Source organism: Protopterus annectens, chromosome 8.part0 (assembly GCF_019279795.1).
Source record: "Protopterus annectens isolate FY-2018-M chromosome 8.part0, PAN1.0, whole genome shotgun sequence".
Taxonomy (NCBI): domain Eukaryota; kingdom Metazoa; phylum Chordata; order Ceratodontiformes; family Protopteridae; genus Protopterus; species Protopterus annectens.
Genome location: NC_056741.1, coordinates 606,763,133 through 606,781,135, shown reverse-complemented (window position 1 = coordinate 606,781,135; position 18,003 = coordinate 606,763,133). Strand labels below are relative to the sequence as shown.

The 18,003-nt window shown below is 39.5% G+C and overlaps 1 protein-coding gene across 1 annotated transcript in view; it reads left to right on the top strand.

Annotated features, from left to right (window-relative positions):
• FAM3A (FAM3 metabolism regulating signaling molecule A) overlaps window positions 1-18,003 on the top strand; it is a 1,301,271-nt gene that overhangs the window by 1,194,895 nt on the left and 88,373 nt on the right. The window contains exon 9 of the mRNA XM_044080097.1: window positions 862-988. Coding sequence (XP_043936032.1) covers window positions 862-988 — 127 coding nt within the window. The remainder of the gene's footprint in view (window positions 1-861; window positions 989-18,003) is intronic.

Below are 18,003 nucleotides of genomic sequence, written 5' to 3'. Positions count from 1 at the left end.
TGTGGTAAAGGCACCCATGTCTCCCTCTACTTTAATCCACCTCTGACATTATTGCATCTCAGACAAAACATTTATCTTTTGCAACAATAAAGAGTGAATCTGTGATTCCTGGTGCCAGCAGCCCTTTCACCAGCTTTGCCATACTAGATCTGATAAATCATGATTTAGAAAATCATGCTTTTTGAATTGACTTCTGCTGCACCCATGGACTGTATGAATGTTTTTTTTTTTTGTTGGGATTAAATATACAAACATGTAAGTATATGCTGCCCTTGCATGTTAAGCAGAGTCCATCCTGAATAGCTTTTAAAAATTTTCTGGGTGACAGGATGATTTATCTGATGTATGAGAAAAATCTACTTAATTGGGGGGACGTTGCTAGTGTCTCATCAGTACTAAGTGACATGACTGGATTTCTGAATCATCCCCTTGTTTGAAAAATAACTTGAGAAAGTACTGGGGAATTTTTTTTTCTGTACACCTAAGTTCATGTTTCCTGACTTTTGTGGATGAGACAGTTTTCAAAACTTTCTGGAATGTAGCATGGGATAGCAGTACCCAGTGTACATCAGTCCTGTTGATATTCCTTCTGTAATTCTCATTTCTAGATGTCTTAATTTTACAAGGGCTGTCTTTAGGTACAGTATTTTTTTAACAGGCCAGCGTCTCAGCCCTGCTGTGGTTACTTTTTCACTGGCAGATGTGATGCATTTTGGAAGTACTTGAGGAGAGTAGTCATTACCTGTAATTGTGGAATGTGGATAGATAGTTTTAGGTAGCTTTTGCAAAGTCATGAATGCTACAGTTAGACCACATAGCTTAGACATGAAATTGCCAGCACTAATTAAGTTATCTTTTTAGGATGAATGTTGAAGCCCGAAAGATGTTCATGGAATTAGGCAGCACAGCAGTCAAAGATCTGAGTTTCCGAGATAGCTGGGTGTTCGTTGGAGCCAAAGGTATTGATAATAAAAGCCCCTTTGAACAGGTAAGAAACATTATGGTAGTACAGACTGCCCTGTGGACTGTTGCATTTTTTGATCTGTTAGGTTCAAGTTCTGTTTCATGGATTAGAAAGTGCATTGCTGTCTGGTACTAAGAAAGGGCAATCCACACAATTAGTTTTTATTATGTATGCACATATAATATCCTACACTTACAAAACAAGTACCGCACACTTTTGAGGAAAACAAACTAAAATAACATTGGTGTCTCACCTTGATACTGTTCGTACTAAATGAAATTGTACCACAAATGCTTGAATAACTGCCATTGGGTGTAAGGTTGTCAGTAATGCAATACTGTGTATAATTAAACACCTGTCATATTCAAATAAATGTAGGATGTGGAACACAATGATTATACTCCATAATCGGCAGAAACATGAGAGAGTTGTACACTACTCTGCTGCAAGACTGGATCATAACAGCTTTCAAAGGTGTATAACAGCTTTTAGTTGAGGATATTTTAAAGCTGTTGCAATCAAGTCTCACACTGCAGTATGCATAACAGCTACCACAGAACAGCACTGCTTTAACAGCTTTAAAACTTTATACACTTTGTGCTATCACATTAATAAAATTCTGTCAGAATGAAGTATTGTAACTGCCTTAAAAGCTCTTGCATCTAGATGCTGTTTTTGTGGCAGAGTTGTGTTTTGCAGCTTTCAGTGCTTGAAAACACATTGATGTTCTTTGTGTTTCACTGTTGCAGTCATTACATTTGGGTTATCTGCTTGCAGGTTGCCCTCAGTCGAAATGATTAACAAAGTCTTAGATCCTGCGTCAGTTGCTGTCCCTTCTTCCATGACGTCAGGTCGTCAGGGGTATAAAACATGCAGCCGACATCATTACATCAGTCTTTATTGCCATGCAGTGCCCAAAGCAGAAGCAGTTCGCAAGAGCCGGTTGGCCGACTCCTGAAATTTTCGTTTTCGAGTTTCAGAACCGAAGTCTTCAACTAAAGCTAAGTACCCCGTTGGGGAAACTTTTTCTTACTCCTTACCGATGTCAGTAAAGGTTAATAATTGCATTACTTGTGGAAAGCAAATACCTCAAAGATTTTCATTCGTAATGTATTCTTTGCCTAGGCCCTGACCATGACGTACCTTGCTGTCAGTTTTGTGCTTTATTGAATCAGCGCACTATCCGTCGGTATATTTTCGCCTCTAAATATTTCGGTTCTCTGTTTAATTATCCAAAAATGTCATCGGTTAGCCATACTACTACTGGGATTCTGAAAAAACGCAAAGATAAAGACAGAGACAGGACGCCGAGGTTCAAAACTGCCGACGACGCTTTTCCTAAACCAGTCGCCAGTACTCATTGAGGCGCTTTTGCAGCCCGTAATACCCGTTACTTCTGATTTGCAGGCCTCTACTGAGACCTCAGAGATTCGGAATCCAGTATGCCGCGAGATGCTTCAACTGTGGAACCTGTGGATGTCTCTACCTTGGATGGGTCCAGAGCTGCAGGCACCGGCTTCTGAGAGTGTATTCAGGCCTAAGGACTTGCATATTAAACAGACGCCTCCTCCTTTACTCAGGCCTAAATCTCGATCCATGTCTAAAAAAACAATGCCCAGGCCACATGCTCAGGCCTCTAGGCCTAAAAGACAAATGATAAGAATGGCTGAAGATCTGATGACTCTAATCAGGGGTAGCCACCCCCCCCCTTCTAAGAGGCCTAGGACTGAAGTTGATTATGAATCTTCTGATCAGGATTCTGTTTTTTCTGACTCTTCTGATGATCTGGATTTGCCCTTAAATACTTATGAGGATTCTGATGCAGTGGACTCTATTCCCTCTGCTTCCCCTCCTGAGGATTTTTCTTTTTGGGAAACCTTACATACTCAAAGCGAGCATTTCCACGGGGAAAGCCAGGATTTTTCTGATTCAAAAAAGAGGCTTAGGGATTTCCTTCTCCTACCTTAGCATAGGCCTTTAGCTATTCCTCCTGTACTAGACATTGTTGATGATGCTTTCTCAGAATCTAGTTTAGCCCCTGATTCCGTGCCTCCTGCTCCCAGAAAACCTGACAGATACTGCAAGGTCCCTGAGTCCCACAAGTTCCTTTTCAAAAATCCTATTGCAGATCCAGAGACTATTTCACAGGGACCCAAGGGGCATTAAGGTTTCTACTGCTAAAAGTCCTACCCCTTCTGATAGAGACTCCAGGGCACTGGATAGATGGGGTAAGAAGTTTACACTTCTGCAACCTTGGCCATTAGGGCTTTAAACTGCCAGTTTCATATGTTAAAATATCAGCAACATGTTATTGGACTGCTTAAACAGAAAATGATGTTGATTCCTGACTGTGTGGAAAATAAAGAATTACAGGATTTAATGCATTCTGCTGAACAAGTTGGAAAACGTACTTTGCAGTGTGGTTTTGATTCATTAGAGGCCTCTTGCAGTGCTGCCGTTACTGGGTCTTTGCTCAGAAGGCATGCTTGGCTTAAGGAGCAATCTTTGCCTGATCATGTTAAAGCTAAATTGTTGGATGCTCCTTTAAATCACGACTGCCTGTTTGGCAACAAAGCTGAGAAAGTCCTTAAAAAGTTGGAAATAAAGCTAAATCTATGCAAACTGCTAAAGATTTTTTACAAGTTCAGCCTCTTAGATTTAGTAGGCACTGGCCCTCTAAGAATTGGTCCTTTCCAGCCCCTTCCAGGTCTACTCAAGCTAAACCCAGACACAGCAAAAACCCCAGGTTTCAGTCCCAGGGGACTCACAGAACTAAGCAGTGGGGGGGCCTCCACTTCCAAGAATGGGAATAATAAGACTCTCCCCTATGGTAAACTGTGTCAATGACTTCCGTTTAAAATTTCTAACACTTATCAACTGACTGCCATTTTGGGGGGAAAGATAGCCCTTCATGCAAAGAATTGGGAACTCATTACCCAGGACAAATGGGTTTTAAATATAGTGTCCCAGGGATACAGATTTCACTTCCACACATTGCCAACACCAAGTGGGTAGCCAGACCTACACCATATCAGTGGGCAGAGGCCCAAAAACAAGTACTTTCTCTCTTAAGCATGGGGGCTATTCAGCTGGTACGAAAAGAGGAAAAGGGACAAGGTTTCTGCTCGAGACTTTTCCTGGTACCCAGAAAGACAATTCATGGCGTCCTATCCTGGACCTGTCTACTCTAAACACCTTTTTGGAGATTCCAAAATTCAAGATGCTGACTCTTCACCAATTTCTTTTTATGCTAGGCAAAGATGCCTGGTTGGCAACACTAGATTTAAAAGAAGCATACCTGCACATCCCAATCAGGGAATCTTGCAGAAGATACCTACGCTTCAAAGCAGGCTACACGCACTATCAGTTCTCTGCACTGTCCTTTGGCTTATCTGCTGCGCCCAGGGTATTCACAAAGTGCCTAGCTCCAGTTATTGCATTTTGCAGGCAAAGAAATATTCAAATATACCCATACCTGGACGATTGTCTAATTCAGGCAGAAAGGCAGGACATACTTTTGAATCATCTAGCCTTTGTAAAAAGGGTTCTAACTTGTCTGGGGTACACCATAAACGAAAAGAAATCACACCTGGTACCCTGTCAACAAATTATATTCCTGGGAGCAAGCTTGAATACAACTTCCCAGATGGCTTACCTCACACCAGAAAAGCAAATTCATTTGACAACCTACTTCAAACATGTGGCCGCAAAAACCCTGCTATCTGCAATCAAATACTGCAAGCCGTGGGGTTCATGGCCTCCTGCATTCTTCTAATTCCATATGCAAGACTGCATATGAGGAATCTACAGTGGTATCTAAAAAGCCTATGGTGTCAACATTCTCAAGACCTAGAAACAATGATTCCTATCATACCTTGCCTACGCCTAGAGTTCCTTTGGTGGGCAGAGGCCTGCCACCAAAACAAGAGACTACTTTTCACACCACCCCCTGCCGCCCAAACCCTAACACCAGATGCATCAGACTATGCATGGTGGACTCACCTGGCAGGGAAGTGCATTCAGGGCAAATGGAACCAAAGTCAAATGCACGTGCATATCAATCAAAAAGAAATGTTAGCTGTACAGAATGCTCTGGCAGCCTTCAAGGACCACATTCTTCCAGGATAACTAATGGTAAGGACGGACAAAACCACTGTTATGTGGTACATAAACAAGCAGGGGGGGTACACATTCTTACCCCCTCTGCAGACTAGCCATGGCATTGTGGAACACAGCCTTGAGCTACCAAGTGCATCTACAAGCTCAATTCCTGCCATGAAAATTAAATGCACTGGCAGACGGACTAAGCAGAAACCTCATGGACCCACACAAGTGAAAACTGGAACCAAGGATTTTCAGCATGTTCACAAGCAAATGGGGGGGAGCCCAGATATAGACCTGTTTGCCTCTCCCCAGAACTACCAATTGGACAAATTTTGCACAAGGACTCTCCCCAAACAAGCCTCGAAAGTGGATGCTTTGTCCTTCAACTGGCCTATGCCTTCCCCCCTCTGCCTCTGCTCTCCAAAGTACTACTAAAAATCAAACAGGACAAACCAAGGATGATTTTGATTGCTCCAGACTGGCCGCGCCAACACTGGTACCCCCTCGTGCTCAGTGTGCCACGGTTATCTCCATGGCACCTGCCTCAGACTCCTTCCCTGCTGTCTCAGCAGGATAACCAGATTCAGCACCCTCAGCTTCCAACACTGAACCTTGCAGCCTGGCTAATTACTTAATCTTTCCTTTACCATCCCTCAGCAACCTGTGATGATATCAATTTAGAGGCAAGGAGGCCTAGTACTAGAAAATCTTATGCTGAAAAATGGAAAAGATTCTGTGCCTGGAACCAATCTCAAGACATGAGCACAGCAGCTCCCAATTTACCTCAGATTTTATAATACTTAACTGAGATGCTTCACAAGGGCCTGTCGTTTTTCCTCCATTAAAATCCACACCTCAGCCATTTCAGCTCATTATAACACAGAACCTCCCCTCTTCTCTCATCCATGCTCAAGCAGTTCCTCACAGGGGCCAAACATTTGAGACCACCCAGGAGAGCTCCATCCCCAGCCTGGGACCTTAACTTTGTCTTGGAGAAACTCACACTACCTCCTTTCAAGCCAGCTGCTACTGCAGACTTAAAATTTCTTTCCTGGAAAACAGCTTTCCTTTTAGCAATCACTTCAGCTAGAAGGGTATCTGAATTACAGGCCCTTATGGCAGTAGAGCCTTTCATCATCTTTCATGCGGACAGGGTGTCCCTCAGAACCAATCCATCCTTCATGCCCAAGGTGGTATCCAGTGTGGCTCTTAATCAGTCCATTCATTTGCCAGCCTTCTTTCCCAATCCACAGAATAAAGGGGAATGGATACATTCCTTAGATGTGCACAGACAACTTAGATTCTACTTGGACAGGACTAAACCTCAAAGGAAATCTGAACTGCTGGTGGCATTTGCTGCAGGGGCAGAGGGAAGGCTATTTCAAAGCAGACTGTTTCTAAATGGATAAGCCATTGCATTCATTTCTGCTATAAGCACCATGGAAAACCTATCCCCCAGGGGATCAGACCTCACTCCACCAGGGCTACATCTACCTCTACAGCCTTTCTCAGAGGCGTCCCTACCAGGGACATCCTAGAAGCTGCTACCTGGAGTTCTGTACATACTTTCACCAAGCATTATCATTTGCCAATTATCTCTAAATCCAGAGCTGGCTTTGCCACTGCAGTCTTGCAGGGCCTTATAGCTGGCCCTAATGCTATCTAAATTCCTCCTCCCAACCATAGCTTTGGGAATCTACCCAACTGTAATGACTGCAACAGTGAAATACGAAGAACATAGTAGAGTTGTGCACACTTACCATAAATGTAGATGTTCGAGAGTATTCACTGTTGCAGTCCTGGTTACCCTCCCTCCAGCCCCCTAACTTCTTTGGGTCTATATCAGAACATCGAAGTATTAAAACTTCGAATGTTCTGATATCGAACACTATTCAGCGAATGCTAAGAATAGCGAAGCTGCAGAACAGCGAATTCTTTCCTCGGGGAAAGAATTCGGTTGGCCGTTTCTGTGGCTTCGCTATTCTTAGCGCTGTGGTGGAAAGTTACAGGTTGGGTTCAAGTGTGCGATTGTTTGTATGTTAGGGTTAGGGGTGGGTTAAGTGAGTTAGGGTTAGGGCGCGGGTTAGGCGTGTGTGCAATAGTGACAGACTTTAGGGTTGGGCCGGTTTAAGTGAGTTAGGGTTAGGGTGCGGGTTAGGTGAAATGTTCGATATTTTCATGTTTAGATGTTTTGGGACTGATGAAATAGCGTTCACTATTTTCATCTTTCGATAATGTGATATAAACACATTTCTTTTGGCTATACCTCTACTTTCCTTTACTATGCTTAAAAGCCTTTTTGGTGTATTTGCTTTTTTGCTGGAGGTATATCTTTGTGCTTTTATGTTTAATTGCTTCCCATTAGGGGGGCACCTGACAACTGGGGCAAGAAAAACTGATGTAATGGCATTGACTGCATATTTTATACCCCTGACGACCTGACGTCATGGAAGAAGGGACAGCAACTGACGCAGGACCCAAGACTTTGTTAATCAGGCCGACTGAGGGCAACCTGCAAGCAGATAACCCAAATGTAATGACTGCAACAGTGAGTACACTCGAACATCTACATTTATAGTAAGTGTACACAACTGTACTTTCTCCAACACCCCCCCCCGTAACTAATCGTAGTATATCAGAGTAGCTGAAGATCCATGTACTGCAGCCTTATCTTTTTAGTCCTTTGAACATCACTTAAGTGTTGTCAACATGGATGTCAAGATTTACATCTCAAGCTTTCTTTAGCTCTGCTCTTGAGGTTTCTCTCTTGACTTTGTCTTGAGTGCATAAGCTAGTTAAGACTGAAAATCCAGTCAAAAGCTCCTGTGTTATGCATATATTTGTATTACAGTTAATAAGCTACTTTATTACCTTCACTGAGATTTTTAAAACCATGTGTAGTTCTTGCACTGTTCAACACTAAGGCCAGCATCCCTAGAGAAGCCCAGGCCCTTTTCAGGGAAGACCCAAGCAAGTGCTGCACACTTAAGCATTAGTTGTTTGGTATTAAGTGGGATCTGGATACATGAAGAAGAATAATAGTCAATAATTGTGTGTATTTGATTGAAGAAATTGTAAATTTTAATTGGGTGTCATAGTGTAGGTAGTGTTGTCACCTCACAGCAAGAGGTTCTCAATTTGGATTCTCAGCTGGGGAGCTTTCTGTATGGAGTCTACATGTCTACCCTGTGTTCAGGTGGGTTTTCTGCAGATGCTGTGGTTTCCTGTCTCATTCCAAGACATGCAAAATGGTTTGGACACTCTAAATTGGCTGTAGGTGTGAAGATGCTTGTGTGTGCGTGTGTGTGTGTGCGTGTGTGTGTGTGTGTGTGTGTGTGTGTGTGTGTGTGTGTGTGTGTGTGTGTGTGTGTGTGTGTGTGTGTGTGTGTGTGTTATGGAGGAACAACCACGGCAGGGCTTAGCCATCCAGCAGTGTGAACATTGGCTGTAGATTGTCACTGTTGAAGTGACATCCCAACCCCATGTGCAAAAGTGAGAAAAGGTGGTGTGGATGAATGGACTGGAAGTAATTGTGAAACAACAGAAGAATGTATTAAGCCAAATCTTTTTATTTCAGGTGTGTTGTGAGGTTCGTGAGAACGAGTCTGTTTCTTGGCTCCCTGTAAGAAGTGCAGTTAAATAAGAATTACAACAAATGTTGAAACTCAATACAATCTAATTAAACTGCTTTTGTAGGGGGGGCTTCACACTTCCCATATGCCCTTGACTTAGGGGGCTGTCCTATACAAACTTAACTGCAAGATTGTTGTTACTCTGACTAGGTGGAATACTCCAAGGTACAACAACCTTTTGCTTATTATTTTTATACATTTAATTTATTAAAACGCTTAGTCATAAGAATTGTACGTAAAACAAACAACAGCAATGAAAAGTAAATTGTAATGATCATGAAAATAATTAGAGCAGCAGTTTTAAAACCGTATTAAAATTAACTGAAAGTTAACTGAAGCTTCTAATTTAATTTTTAAAATACTGAATAAATAATCAATGTACAGTCCCAGGTAATAGTAGACTTTTCTAAACAGATGGTAGCAGAGAGAGTTCCTAAAACAAGACTTTGTGTCATGTGCCATCCTCGGGAGAGAGTAGGAAGTTCCAGACGGCTATGATACGTTAACTAAGAGACCCTGCCTGAAATCTCAAGTCAGGCCGTTGGGAATAAACTGATAAAAGTAACTGACTCCAAGCCACAGAAGGGAAACAATCAACTAGTATAAATAAAAATTCCAACAATAGGCTAACAAAGCACTAAGGCAAATAAATCAGAAACTTAATTCACAATTCTTGTTTAATCCACAGTTAAGCGCTTTTGTTGATACAGCTGTACGACTTCAGAAGTAAACCTTATACAAGAAACACAATTTATAAGAGACTAAATGCATTAATTACCTAATTTGACATCAATTAAGTAATGAAACAGTTAAACTTGGAAAGCTGAATGAAAAATAGTATGAAATTGATTTAAGTTGTAAATAAATTTGTATAGGGACAATAATTTGTTTAGTATGAATACTAATTGCATCATTAATGCCAGGAGGGATTTAGTCTCAAATGCAAGTACATTCCCTTTAACTTTAATACATTGTTTACATCTCCACCCTAAGTGAAAGCTGCACTGATTTAATAACAGCAAAAGTAAATTTCCTAAAACTAGGACATAGAATAGAATGTTTATAAAGACCATTATCAGTTTCTGAATTTTTAATGTCATTTAAATGTTCTTGTACGCTTGTCCTGAGACATCGATTTACCAACATAAAAAGAAAAACAGGTGTGGCAAGAAGACAAGTAGACCAACTCCTAAATGAACTAACCCTTAGTTTGACTAAAATTCCTTGTGGCAAAATCCTTTACCACAATAATGTTTATGCCACTGATGTGTCTTTGTATTTTACAAAAACAGAAAGATATGCTCCCTCAATTTTCCCGGTAGGTATAATATTGAAATAAATATGATTATCAATGTTTAAGAAATGCTTTAAATTTTTACACCTTTTATAAGTAAACATGGAAAATTCTCTAAAAATTGTTTTTAACTTAAAGCAATGAATTAAAACTTTCCACTTATTTACACTCATTTTATGTATAGTATAATTGTCTATGCTATAATCCAACATAAAATAATTGATCCTAGAAATACTAGTAAAATGGAAGTGCCACATGATGGAACACATAATGTCTGTGATCCTAAAATAGCCATGAACTTATTCCTGTGCTGTTCCATCAGTATGTCAGACATCTTATTCAGAAATTCTTTCTACTAAAAATTTATGATCCAGACTAGTGAGCCTTGAAGCTGTAATAAGTTGTCATTTACTGTTTTACTTAATGAAACCTGGATGTCCACTCTTTTGGTTTTAAGAACAGATTTGCAAAAGTACCTTTCCTATACATTCTCAAGATATATTTGTTCATATTGTCTTTCATAACAGTAACCATCCAGATAATTAATAGACTTACTATCAAACTGAAATGTGAATCTTAAAAGTGATGTGGTATTATTTAAATAATCAATGAATTTGTATAACCTAGTGCCACTCCACATAAATCAATATATCAGCAGTAAAAAATATACATATTTATAATACTTGATTATATACAAATACTGGCATTCCCACTCATTCATGGATAATATTAACATAACATGCTGTCATAATGACAGCTAGCATTCCCACTCATTCATGATAATATTAACATAACTTGCTGTCATAATTACACTCATGGCTACAGCAGCAACCTGTCAATATCTCATATTAAATAAGAAAAAGTTACAAGACAAAATCATATCAAGAATAGTTTCATAGGTAGGTAGTAGGCTATTGGCCCTAGGGCCTGTATAAGCCTAGCCAAATGGTACCCTGGCTTTTGTCACCCAAGAAAATTATTTTCCTGTGCCCGTCAAGCGGAGCCACAGAAGTGATCCCCGGGGTGAATTTCCTATCTCCCATCCAATCATCAAGATTTTTTTTGAGTGGTAATGAGCTTTGTTTGATATAGACAGGTAGTTTTTTTTCCAGAGTATGGGAAGTCTCTGGGACAGGAATCTGTCCCTCCAGCATGTTCTGTTTATTGTAGTGACAAGGTTTAGGTCCCTAGAGCATGTAGCTCAGAGGGATTGGGATTTCTTTGTGGAGCATGTCCAACAGCTCTGAGTTTGACATAGCTTTGTATGTTAGGCAGAGATCACCTCTGAGCAGACGATATGTGACAGAGTAAAGCTGAAGTTTTTTGAGACGGTCTGCGTAATCCTGTTTGTGAGGTATTTCTGTGGCCTTTCCAGTTGTTGTAGATGTCTTGTCAGGTACATACTAAAAGGGGCATTGTACTCTATAATGGGTCTAATGAGTGATGAATAGAGGGGAACAATGACCTCTTTTTTCCTGGATGAGAAACCTTTTGTGATGAGGTGTGCCACGTAGAAGGATTTCCTTACTACTGTGGCGATGTGATTATCAAAGGATACCACACTAATTGTACAGCTCTCTTGCAGAAATTGTACTACAACTCAATAATTAAATAATAGCTCAATAAATAATTCCTAAACAATTTCAAACCCTCCTGATTAGAAATAACTGTATATAAGTTCATTATATCCACCATAACAAAGTAATAGTTTCCTTATATACCACCTCATTAATATTCATTAAAAAATGTCAAGAATCCTTAGTGAAAGATGGTGAAGTACCTATTATGCAATTAATGGAATTTGCTATATAAAAGGGCAGTGGTTCCATTCTGGATCCATTTGCAGAAATTATTGGATGTAAATGGGGGGGGGGGTCAGATGTACACTTGCGTATTTTAGTTATTCCAAATAATATTGGCAAAACAGGATATTAAACAAGCAAATATTTGTCTGTGTGGTGTAATGTATCCATTTGATACCAAATCATAAAATGCCACATCTGTATTGTTATATGCTCTCATGATATCCGAATAAACAACTTCAGGATATGAAGTATTTGAAGTTAACATATTTTCAATTTTTGCAAAATGTTGGGTGGCTTCCATTATAACAGTACTCCCTCCATTATCAGATTTCATTGCCCGTAAATTACCCTTATCTTTTAAATCTCTTATTGCTTTCATTTCTGCCTGGGTGACATTGTAACATTTTTTTTTCTTTTTTTTTTTTTTGCATTAGCTCTCAACTCTGACCTTAATTGTGCATCAATAATTTACCATGAAAAAGAAGGATTATAAGTACTGGCATGTTTGCATGTTAAAATTGTAAACTTTTAGAAAAAACAAACTGGAAAAAGGGAAAAGCCCTGCAAGTAGGATCCAAGTGCAAGGCAAAACAAACTATCAGAAACTGAAAAAAATGCCAGCACAAAACTCAGTATATATCAGCAACAAAACTACAGCAACACTAAGGTAAAACTTGTTTTAATACATATCGAACAATTCAATAATCCAGACCGGTTTCAGCCTAACATGGCTTTCCTCAGTGGAACAAGAAAAGTACTTTAAAACACTTAAGTTTTACCTTAGTGTTGCTGTAGTTTTGTTGCTGATATATACTGAGTTTTGTGCTGACATTTTTTCAGTTACTGAAACTTTTAGAAAAAGCAAAGGGCACGTTTAACTTGCAACAAAATGATCTTAGCTGCATCAGAACTGAAACTGTCTCAAAATTATGAAATGGAACAAAAGTCAAACATTTTTTTTTTAAATTTATAAAGGTTTTGTGATAATTCAACAGAACATAAAGTTCTGAATTACAATTACAACAGTCTTCAGTAGCGATTCTGTTAAACCAAAGTTGGCATTGTTTGGCCTTCAGTTTCTGCTTTCTACTGTTCACATTCTGAAAAGAGGCAGGATCTTCAATGGTGCCCATCTCACAATTGACAGCCATGCTAGTCAATGTTTTTTGCCTATTCAAATTGAACATATTTGACTTGCCATTTCATAGGAGATTGATTGGTTAATACAAAATATACAAACATGGAAGAGGATATAGTAGGATGAATTAGAGTAGTGGGTGGGAAGATTTCCTAAGGTAGTGGTTATTGCACAAAACTCTTAGTTTTACAGTGAAAGCAGTGGTTTTACAGCAGGCCACATTCCAGGGCCTATTTTGTATAGGTCCCTGTCAGTTGTGTAAATGTCACTTTAACAGGTCCTTCAAACCCACAGCAGATTACATAGGGTGAAGAACACCTGCCGTACTTTGACTGAGACAAGATAGTTTGGGTGAATATATAAGACCTCCTAGAACTTCTGAAAAAGTGTAGGAATATAAAAAGACCTCATAGTACTTCTGAAAAAAGAATAGGAGACTTTATTTAGAATTTCTCATGCATATATTTTTCAAGTCAACATTGTACTATGTCTTTCAGAAGTTGATTAAAGTATATAGGTTATAGTTTTCTCCTTGTGCTCTGCATAGGAGCCTTAACTGTGTTGCTCTGAAAAAAAAAACATCAACTCTGGTAATCCCAATCTGCCCTGTTCAATTGGAAGAATATGCTTACTCCAGCTTACTCCACTGGACTCTTGCCATCTTCCCCTCCCAGAAAAAAATCCTTCAGCTCTTTATTAATCACTATTTACAGCTTCTCCTCTGGCTGTTAAAACTATATCTAACCAGTGTATAAGACTAAAGGGACTAAAAGCATTTTAACTGCTTGTATCTTGCTGTCAGTATCCATATAACAGAGCTTCCATTTTCTTATTTTTTTATTATCTTTCATTTAGTCTATTCTCACATATCCTTAGCTGCCATATCAGTATCATTTTTAATCTATACTCCTAAATACTTCATTTTATCATGCTCCCATAAATATGGATATTGCTGAACCAATTTGTATGTGGGTACATAATTTACCATTTTTGCTTTTGTTGTAGCTTCATTAATTTTGCATCCCAAAAAGCTTTGAAACTGTCTCAGCATGCTCCACAGCACTGTAATGTCTCCGTCCGGTTTTGTCAGGTATAAAATAATGTTATCTGCAAATAGAGCCAGCTTTTCTTGACTGCCATGTAGATTATATCCTTGAATATCTGAGTCCCTTATTTGCTTTACCAGTGGTTCTAAATATAATGCAAATAACAAAGGGGAGAGAGGACACCCCTGCCTGGTTCCTCTGCTCAAGCAGAGATTATCAAACAGGACTCCACCCACTTTAATTTTCACATCCGATCCTTCATATTTCCTCCTAATCAACCTTATAATTTTTATCAGGGAATGCACATGCTTCCATTGCACTGCTCATAAAATTCCAGCTTACTCTGTCAAATGCTTTCTCTGCCTCTAGACCCACCAACAACAGTGGTATTTTCTTATAGTCAGCTTCCCTCTGTATCATTGATATTCTGTTAATGTTGTCAAATGCCCCTCCCAACCACATTGATGCATATCTATCAATGTTGGCATCACCTTTGCTATTCTGCCAACAACAGTGGTATTTTGTTGCATTCAGATTCCCTCTGGATCATCACTGTTTTGTTTATGTTGTCAAATGTTTTTCTCCCCTCCACAAAACCACATTGATCCATGTCTGTCAATTTTGGCATTGCCTTCACCACTCTTTTAGCTATTATAGACATAAACACTTTATAATCATGATTTAGGATTGAAACAGGTCTGTATGAAGCTGGATCTGATGGACCTTTACCCTCTTTAGATGTTACAGCCACCACTGCTTTCTTCCAGGATGTTGGTACTTCTCTTAAAATACTGTTATACAAAACCTTCCAGATCTTTCAGTGTTTTCCTTCCTAGCTTCCAAATGTCCACAGGAAGACTATCTATTCCTGGAGACCTTTCTGTTGATACATCACTGTTTTTATCTCATCTTTTCTATGGTATTAGTAATTGAGCCTGATTTCCCTCTAACCTTGGCATATTTAATTGTTCCTTAAACATTTCCATTTGTACCTTTTCATGATCTACATATTTCTCTGCTTTATACAGACTTTCATAAAATTTCTGAAATATTTCTAGTACCTCTACAGGATTTATTGTTATCGTCATTGTTATATGCTCTCTAAGTTTGGCGACAACCCTTTCTACTTTCTGTTGCCTGAGTTGTTGGACTAAAAGTTTTTGTGCTGTGCCATTATTATCAAAAACAGTTGCTTAACAGCAGTCTTTCCAAACTCATGCATATTATCGAGGTAATCCTTTATTTTCTGTTTAGCATTCTGAAATTGCTTCTCTTCTTGTTCTGTGAGATTCCCCCAATTCTGCAATACTTTAACATTTGTCAGTCCCGCTAAATAATTCTTGTTGCTTCTTAACCATATCTGCCTTTCTTTTATTTCCACCCTATTTTTAAACTCCACTTTAATTGTATTCCACTCCCTAGCTATATTTTCAGAAAAAAATGTCTGTCTTCTCTAATAACTCCCGAATAATTTCCGCTATCCATTCCTTAAATTCCCCTATTTTCAACAGTTAGGTGGGAAAGCGCTGGTGTTTCATTTTTATTTCATTACTCTGAATTTTTATTTTGGTTATTATTGTCACATGATCTGACATAGTTATTGGATGCGTATCAAACTTTCAATTAAATGCACATGTTCTTGTAAAGTATAATTACTGTCTAGCCTAGCCCAGTTTTTGCCAAATGTTTCATAAATTTCTTCAAACATCTATGCTCCTTTGTTATACTTTCCCTTCTGGGCCTCCCAGACGCATCTTCCGTGCTGCAAATCAAATTCCACTCCCCACCTATAAGTCATATTCCCTGCTGAAAACTGATCTCCCAGAGTTTTCTTAAGCTCCATTACAACAGTTTTAGGTGGAATATAATTACATGCCAGTGGAATGCTCCCTTGCCAGTAGCCAATTTAGTACTACATATCTACCATTATTATCTTTTTATCCTCTTCTATCACCATTGAAGCTCCTCTTGCAATTGAAGTACTCATGAAAGCATATGACAGGGTGCCTAGAGAGAAGTTGTGGTATTGTATGAGGAAGTCAGGAGTGTCAGAAAAGTATGTAAGAGTGGTACAGGATATGTACAAGGGTAGTGTGACAGCGGTGAGGTCTGTGGTGGGAGTGACGGATGCGTTTAAGGTGGAGGTGGGGTTACATCAAGGATCAGCTCTGAGCCCTTTCTTATTTGCAATGGTGATGGACAGGTTGACAGATGAGATCAGACAGGAGTCCCCATGGACTATGATGTTTGCAGATGACATTGTGATCTGTAGTGAGAGTAGGGAACAGGTGGAGGAGACCCTGGAAAGATTGAGATATGCTCTAGAGAGAAGAGGAATGAAGGTCAGCAGGACTAAGACAGACTATATGTGTGTGAATGAGAGGGAAGATAGAGGAATGGTGAGGATGCAAGGCGTAGAGGTGGCGAAGGTGGATGAGTTTAAATACTTGGGGTCAATAGTTCAGAGTAACGGTGAGTGTGGAAGAGAGGTGAAGAAGAGAGTACAGGCAGGACTGAGTGGGTGGAGAAGAGTGTCAGGAGTGATTTGTGACAGAAGAGTGAAAGGGAAGGTCTACAAGAGGGTAGTGAGACCAGCTATGTTATATGGGTTGGAGACAGTGGCATTGACAAAAAGGCAGGAGTTTGAGCTGGATGTGGCAGAATTAAAGATGTTAAGATTTGCACCGGGTGTGACGAGGATGGACAGGATTAGGAATAAGTATATTAGAGGGTCAGCCCAGGTTGGAAGGTTTGGAGACAAAGCCAGAGAGGCACGATTACGTTGGTTTGGACATGTGCTGAGGAGGGATGCTGAGTATATTGGGAAAAAAAGATGCTAAGGATGAAGCTATCAGGTAACAGGAAAAGAGGAAGGCCTAAGATAAGGTTTATGGATGTGGTGAGAGAGGACATGCAGGTGGTTGGTGTGACAGAGCAAGATGCAGAGGACAGGAAGAAATGGAAACAGGTGATCTGCTGTGGTGACCCCTAATGGGAACAGCTGAAAGAAGATGATGATGACTCATGTTTTCCTTTGTCCCAGGTATTCTGTTCTTCATCAAATTCACGTTCATTTCTTTTCAAATGTGTCTCCTGTAACATAGCTGTTTGCAGTCTGCATTTTTTAATAAATTCAGTACTTTCTTTTTTGTATACATCTGCAAGACCATTAACATGTAAAGATAGTATTGAAAGGGTCATTATGTTGAGAAGTAATTTGCTCCCACCTTTTGTCTGTAACAACTTTTTCTTAATTGTCTAGTTCCAGCTTTTTTTTACATGCACACACTATTTGGCAGGGTGACCTTTTATACAGTTGTTTCTTGTCATATCCATGTCGCATCTTATAAAACTTTTTTTTATTGAAAGCCCTCAAACAAAAAAACAAAAAAGATACCCCTCCAAAACCTGTTAACTTAATATTAACACACAAGACTATGTACATCTTCAAATATTGAAGTTTTATGTTCCTAATAGGAACAATTGTTGCAAACTGACAGCCACACTCATAGATTTGGGTTAACCTAAAAGGAAGGTTATACATGCTACGACGTATGGTACAGCCTGTGCTTCTACTAAATGCTGCCTGGGTCTAGCTTATCTTTATTGCTCTCCCAGAATGAGAAAAGATGTAAATGCTTTCAGTAAACATAATCTCATAGTCATTGAAAGAAAGCAATTAAAAGAAAGCAGTACTCTGTTTTTATTGCTCTTTATCAGATTGTCTGAGTGCAGACATGAGAACCAGATAGAGAGTTGCTTCTACAGGTTATTTATTGCTAGAGGGAGCTTTAATATGTTCATTGTTCTGTTTTATTTATTTGCTTTCTCTTAAAACTTGCTACTAGATAAAGCCAAGTTGTTGTTTGTCTTTCGGCTTTTTTCCGGGAAGGGGTCGCCACAGCAGAACTCCGGTCTGCTAATGATTGGCAGTAGATTTTTACGAAACGCCGAGGTGCCAGCTCGACATCCAACCTTCAACGAAGGTACCCCCATTTACGCACGCATGTCTTTCGAACG